Source organism: Malus sylvestris, chromosome 6 (assembly GCF_916048215.2).
Source record: "Malus sylvestris chromosome 6, drMalSylv7.2, whole genome shotgun sequence".
Classification (NCBI taxonomy): Eukaryota; Viridiplantae; Streptophyta; class Magnoliopsida; order Rosales; family Rosaceae; genus Malus; species Malus sylvestris.
The window spans coordinates 4,100,399-4,107,824 of NC_062265.1; the positions used below are offsets into that span (position 1 = coordinate 4,100,399).

Below are 7,426 nucleotides of genomic sequence, written 5' to 3' on the forward strand. Positions count from 1 at the left end.
TATTATATTAAATTAATTTTTTTTTGCAATTTGAATTGTTATGAGAAAATGGAATGAATAATATTTATAAGCATTTATGTTAAATTAACAATATTAAATATAACATAAACTTATAATATTTAGTAATGTAAAAATATATTATGTTAAATTAATTTTTTTTTTTTTTGCAATTTGAATGGTTATGAGAAAATGAAATGAATAATATTTATAAGCATGTATGTTAAATTAACAATATTAATATAACATAAACTTATCATTTTTAGTAATATAAGAATATATTATGTTAAATTAATTTTTTTTACAATTTGAATTGTTATGAGAAAATGGAATGAATAATTTAAATAAGCATTTATGTTAAATTAACAATATTAAATATAACTTTTGCACTATAATTGTTATTTTAATTTATTGTTATTTTGTTAACTTTTGGTTGTTATTTACTAGAATGGATTAGATGAGCATAATTTTGATAACTTTTTGTTGTTATTTTAATTTGTTTTTACTACAATAGGTGTTGAAAATTAAAAGATTGCAATCGTGATCGTGATAGAGTTCGAGGGTTGAAAGATAGAAATTGAAAATTCTAATAGTTATGCCTACATGATAGGGATTGCAAGATTGTAGGCATCTTAGTGTCAGCGTAATATTTTACCCTCGTAAACTGGTAAAACATGGACAAGAGTTGGTTGACGATACCTCGAAATTTTGAAGCGTATACAGCTGGAATTAATTTGTTTTTGGATCAAGCAGTTGCAAATGGTGTTGGTCCTGATAAGTTTAGATGTCCTTGCAAAAGATGTTGTAATCGATATACTTTTGTTAGGAACACTATTATTGAACATCTCATATTGTATGATATGGATAAAGATTATAAAAATGCTTGCTGGCGACATCATGGCGAGCAAAACATTGGAGAGCAAAATGTGGCAATTGGAGAAGAAGAAACAGGAGATGAGGTGATTGGTATGCATGACTTTCTTAATGATGTATTTGTCCAACCATTAACAGAAGAAGGTGTTGGGCCGTCTACTGAACCGTCTATTGGGGAAGGGCGTCCAGAAGAGGTGGAGACTTTTTTTAGGTTGCTTGAAGAGGCAGATCAAGATTTGTGGCCAGGGTGTAAGGAGTTTAAGAAATTAGAAGCAGTTGTAAGGCTGTATCAGATCAAGTGTTTAGCGGGAATGCCAGACGACATCTTCACAACTTTACTGGAGTTAATTAAAAGAATGTTGCCTGAAGGGGATTGTTTGCCTGAATCATGTTATAAGGCAAAAAAACTTATAAATGACTTGGGTCTGACGTATGTGAAAATTGATGCATGTCCCAATGATTGCATGATCTATTGGAAAGATACTTCGGATTTGACCGTGTGCTTGGTTTGTGGTGAATCAAGATATAAAGTTACCAACGCAGCGGATAGGTCGAGAAAAAAGATCGCAGCTAAGGTTATGTGGTATTTTCCTTTAAAACCAAGATTGCAACGATTTTTTATGTCGAAGCATACGGCTGAACATATGAGGTGGCATGCAATTGAATGTCCTAAAGATGAGTTTATGAGACATCCTTCAGATTCTCCAGCATGGAAGCATTTGGATAATTTATATCCGGATTTTGCGTCAGAAATTCGAAATGTTCTATTAGGGTTGGCCAGTGATGGATTTAATCCTTTTGGAAAAATGAGGAATGATCATAGCACATGGCCGGTGGTGCTTTCTGTTTACAATTTGCCGCCTTGGATGTGCATGAAGCAACCAAATTTGTTGTTGTCTCTTTTAATACCAGGACCGCGCAGTCCTGGTAAAGAGATTGATGTATACATGCGTCCACTGATTAATGAGTTGAATGAGTTGTGGGAGGTGGGCACTCCAACTTATGATGCGTATTCCAACCAAAGTTTTATGATGAAGGCTGCTGTCTTATGGACTATAAGTGATTTTCCGGCTTATGGAATGTTGTCAGGATGGAGTACACATGGCTATAAAGCATGTCCACATTGCATGCATGATAAAGAATCCATTTACTTGCCGGCGAGTCGTAAAATTTGTTATATGGGGCATCGACGGTTTCTTGAAGATAATCATAGGTTTCGAAGTCAAACCACAGCTTTTAATGGTCGTCGTGAGCATCGTAGTGCACCAAGGCAGTGGACTGGTTTACAATGTCTTGAAGAACTTTGTACATTGAGATTTACTTTTGGAAAACCAAAGAAAAATGCTTCAGTCGGGCAACGCAGAAAAAGAACTTCGAGCAGTACAAGTGGTAACAGTCAGTGGAAGAAGAAATCTATTTTTTATGAACTACCTTATTGGAGGCATCTGTTGATTAGACACAATCTTGATGTTATGCATATCGAGAAGAATATATGTGACAGTCTGGTGGGAACATTGCTAGGTATAGAAAAGTCTAAAGATGGATTGGCTGCACGTGCAGATCTTGAAGTCTTGAACATAAGACGCAGTCAACACCCACGTAGAGAAGGAAATAGAACATTTCTACCTCCAGCTTTGTTCATGTTGAAAAGAGAAGAAAAAACTGCGTTTTGCAATGTGTTGTCTACTATTCGGGTCCCCGATGGATATTCATCAAATTTATCGCGATGTGTGCACGTGAATGAACGAAAAATACATGGGTTGAAAAGTCATGATTGCCATGTTTTAATGCAGCAGTTACTCCCGCTTGCAATACGCCCAGTTTTGCCTAAAGCTGTTACTATGGTATTATTAGAGTTGAGTGCAATTTTCAGACAGTTGTGTAGTAAGAAGGAGTCTGAGGAAGGATTCAAGGAACTGAGTTCAAGAATTGCCTTGACATTATGTCAACTTGAAAAAATATTTCCTCCTGCATTTTTTGATATAATGGTGCACCTTCCAGTTCACTTGGCAGATGAAGCAGCTCTTGCAGGGCCTGTTCCCTATAGATGGATGTATCCAATTGAACGGTAATTAATAATTTTTTATAAATTTTTTACAATTGTAGTCATAACTTTAATTTATAATTATTACAATTGTAGTCATAACTTTAATTTATAATTATAGGTATTTGCAAACGTTGAAGAGCAATGTTCGTAATAAAGGTCGTCCTGAAGGTTCTATGGCTGAAGCAAATTTGGTGGATGAGTGCTTGTCCTTCTGTTCCATGTATCTTAGAGGTGTCGAGTCTCGTCGTAACCGTAGAGGCCGAAATGAAGATGGTATTGGACGTGGAATGTCTGGTGGGTTATCAATTTTTGACTCCAAAGGATGTTATATGGGTTTAGGAGAACATGTGGAGCTCGATTTAAATACTCTTGATCAGTGCCATAGATATATTCTAAATAATTGTGATGAAGTGAACCCATTTAGAAGGTAATAACGTTTAATCACACGTTTTAATGTTTTATTGATTTTCTTAACTTTGAAAAATTAATTATCTAAATTTCGACATAATTGTGTAGCCAACATGAGGAATTCTTGAAAACTAAACATCGTCGAGAAAGGTTAACTATGCGCCAAATTAAGGAGCTAAGCAAGAAAGAATTTCCAGAATGGTTCAAGCAACATGTGAGTTGATATAACAATCACATTATTTATTTATTGTTTTGCATTTTAATTATAACATGTTATAGTTATTCTGTCAATTTTTATCTTCATACTTATTACAGATGAATTCAAGCTATCATGCTAATGACACGTTGATATCTGAAGACTTGCATTGGCTAGCTAATTATCCTAGTAGGGTTGTGAGTAGATATAAAAGTCACATTGTTCATGGGTTTAGATTTCGTATAAAATCTGTGGATGATAAGCATAAGAATCAAAATTGTGGTGTCTTTGTACCTACAAATGTTCCTGGAGCAATTGGGCAAGTGAATTGTTATGGCAGAGTTGTTGATATGTTCGAGGTTAAATATTGTGGTCCTACTGAGGCGGAAGATAGGGGTCGAGCTGTGATGTTATTTAAGTGCAAATGGGTTAATAGTGAAAGTCCACGAGGAATGAAGACCGATCAATATGGATTTACTATGGTGAATTTCAATCAATTGGGATTTAAAGAGGATCCTTTCATACTAGCATCACAAGCATTACAAGCATTTTATGTGGAGGACACAATTGAAAAAGATTGGCACGTAGTTGTTCGAACTCAGCCGAGGGATTTGTTTGACGTACTAGAGGATAGTGATGCTATTGATGATTATGCCATACCGAATTTGGATGATCGAATTCTTGATAATGAAAATTTTCATACAAGGGTTGGCGTGGAAGAGACTCCTTTTCTTGAATCATTAGCGCTGCCTACCGAGTTCGTTAATCATGCCAATGTCGACGATGAGCTAACAGATGATGAAGGAGAATAAATATGTTAATTATTTTATGTATTAATTATCCTATCTTTCATTTCGTATGTTATGTTATCTTATTATCAAAATTATATTTCTGTTTTTTTTTTTTATTAAGTATTAAATATAAGTTAAACCTTTTATTTTTAATATTGGGTTATAATTTTTTTTTTTTTTTAGCTTGTTTCCTGTCGCTTTTAACCGACGTCGGTTTAATTAAAATATTTTGGGCGGCATTTTTCGCGGTTTTTTAATTCAGTTGGCGTCGGTTTTAACCGACGCAATGAAAGCTTATTTCGACGCAAACCGACGCAGACTGTCATATTACGTCGGTTTGATCCGACGCAATATAAGCCTATTTCGACGCAATGTCAGTCTATTTCGATGCAAGTTAAAAACCTGTTGTGAATTATATGTATTAATGCGAAGAAAGGATGATTATTTTTTCTTATTTAAAGTTCACGAAATTTTTTGAGCTGTTAATTACACTATTTTTCTTTTTATTTAACAATTTTATACTTTTAAAAACTTTAACAATTTTATACACTAGTGGATATCCCAAAATCTTGTGTTATACTTAATGAAAGTATGAATAAACTGTTTAAGTGTTAGTGAATGTATCGTTTTGATGGAATACGAACTCTACGAAACTAATTTCAACGATCGAACCGTCAAACATGTTTGTGTATACTTCGAGATCGCATACGCCAAAAATTAAAAAAAAAAAAACTTTCTGAGACACAATAACGGGAAAAACTTATTCGACGGTTATTAACGAAAAATCACGATGTAACGGTTATTTTAACTCCGATTTTGATGATTTTTTATATGTACACTCCTTCACCCTATATGAATACGGTGAATGAATGCGATCTTCAATTTGAAATATTTACACTAGTGGATATCCCAAAATCTTGTGTTATACTTAATGAAAGTATGAATAAACTGTTTAAGTGTTAGTGAATGTATCGTTTTAATACAACAAATTATTTGCATAAGAAAAATTCATTTTAAACGAATAATGATAAGTTAAGATAGAATATTTGTGGTGAATTTAGAATATTTATCATAATATTTTATGAACTAGTTGGTCAATTATTTACAATAAAAATCAAAATTTTAAGGATATTATAAACCGAACAATGTTTGATCAAAAGTTTCAAAATTATAGATGTTTGATTAAAACAATTCAAATATAAGCCATCAATATCAAAATGTTCCTAAAATTATATTTGTGTTTTTATTAAGCATTATGTATAAGTTAAATTTTATATATTAAAATATTATAAGAAATAACCTTTTTTTATTTTAACTATTTTTTTTTCTCCTGCGTTTCCATTTTTTCTTTTTTAGTTAAACTCTTTTTTTATTTTTTTGTTGGGCGGGAATTTTCCCGGTTTTTTTGCACGGGGAAATGGATCGGAAGAATTAGGGTGGAATTGGACGTGCGAAAGAACCGAAGCATCGAAATAATAAATAGTTGCGTCGAAATAATAAGTAGTGGTGTCGGTTTTAATCGACGTAAATACTTATTATTTCGACACAACCACTTATTATTTCGACGCCTCGTATTATACGTCGGTTTAAACCGACGCAACCAGTTATTGTTTCGACGCAGGCATTTATTTCTATGCCTCGGTTCTTTCGCACGTCCAATTCCGAGGACACTGCAATTAATGTCTGTCAGAATAACGTCGGTTAAAACCGACGTCATTGTCCTCTATTTCGACGCTAGTTAGAAATGTCAGACTATAACGTCGGTTTTAAGCGACGCAATATGCCCATATTTCGACGCCTCAGTCACATTCGCACGTCCAATTCCGAGGCCACTGCAATTACTGTCTGTCAGAATAACGTCGGTTCAAATCGACGCAATTAGCCTCTATTTCGACGCTATTTAAATCTGTCAGACCTAACGTCGTTTTGAAGCGACGCAATGTTACCCTATTTCGACGCTAGTCAAAAATGTTGCAGAGGTGGTGTCACTTTGAAGCGACGTAATAGTTGCATATTTCGACGCTAATTTTTTTGGCATATTTAAGGTTCTACGACCTATTTCCGTCTCTCTCATTTCACTCCCCATTTCACTCCCTTCACTCCCCATTTCACTCCCTTCACTCCCTTCACTCCTATTTCCGCACTTCTTCCTTTGGTTTTGCTATGGATAGTAGTTGTGATTCTCAACGTGATGAGGAACTTCATGTGGAAGAGGAGGAGGTCGAAGCTGGTTATTTTTCTACATTATTATTGGATTCGTTTTTTTTTTTTTTTTTTTTTGTGTTTAATCTTATATTATCCTTATAAACTGAAAGTTTACATCTGTTTCCAACTTTTTTGGTTTGTTTTAACTGTGGTTTTGTTATGAACAAGGAACTTCTCAACGGAGGCGAGGACCCTCAGTTCCCAAATGGACGAAACAGCTTTGTTCGTTTGATATGTCTGGAAAATGCGTTAGTGATAACTCTAGTGCATTTTCAAAATATGTGGCATCGGAGGTTAGAGACCACAGAATTCTCCCATTGGCGAAGCATTGGCGTAAGATTAAGGATGTAGATAAGGAAGCTTTTTGGAATAGAATTAAGGTATAGGTATTTATATTTTTATTAGAAAATAAAAGAATAATTCAATGATTGTTATAATATTTGACTTGGTTGATTTATTTTTTTTATTTTTTATTTTATGGATGTAGGGAAATATTGTTTTTGAAGATGCTGATATACCAAGATTGCCTTTGATCCGCTTTATGACGCTTAAGGTTGCTGAGCATGCACATAAGGAGTACAGAAATAAGTTAAAAAAAAAATATTATACCAACAGAGCTGCAGAGGAGCGTCCCCAGCCTCCTCCTGATGTGAATCCTACCCAGTGGGGTAATTTGTTGGCATACTGGAGTGGAGATAAAACAAAGGTAAACGATGTAGTTTATTTCGTTATAACTATAAATTTGTGTAATAATTTTTTTATTTTTATTTTCAGGAGGTTGCTGAAAAAAACAAGATTAATCGGCAAAAGAAAACAATGAACCATACTACTGGTACAAAATCTTTTGCAAGAAAGCGGCAAGAATATGTATGGATTGTACAATTTGAAGAAATGTTATTTTAAATATTC

The 7,426-nt window shown here is 33.9% G+C and overlaps 1 protein-coding gene and 1 long non-coding RNA gene across 2 annotated transcripts; both read left to right on the forward strand.

Annotated features, from left to right (window-relative positions):
* The first annotated feature begins 857 nt into the window (after positions 1-857).
* LOC126626824 (uncharacterized) lies at positions 858-3,290 on the forward strand. Its single transcript, XM_050296226.1, has 3 exons — positions 858-2,938; positions 3,036-3,206; positions 3,257-3,290. The coding sequence occupies exons 1-3, from the start codon at positions 858-860 to the stop codon at positions 3,288-3,290; spliced, it is 2,286 nt and encodes a 761-aa protein (XP_050152183.1).
* A 1-nt stretch (position 3,291) lies between these two features.
* LOC126627439 (uncharacterized) lies at positions 3,292-3,808 on the forward strand. Its single transcript, XR_007625015.1, has 3 exons — positions 3,292-3,344; positions 3,434-3,539; positions 3,641-3,808. It is a non-coding gene; the product is annotated as an uncharacterized LOC126627439 (long non-coding RNA).
* Positions 3,809-7,426: the final 3,618 nt, after the last annotated feature.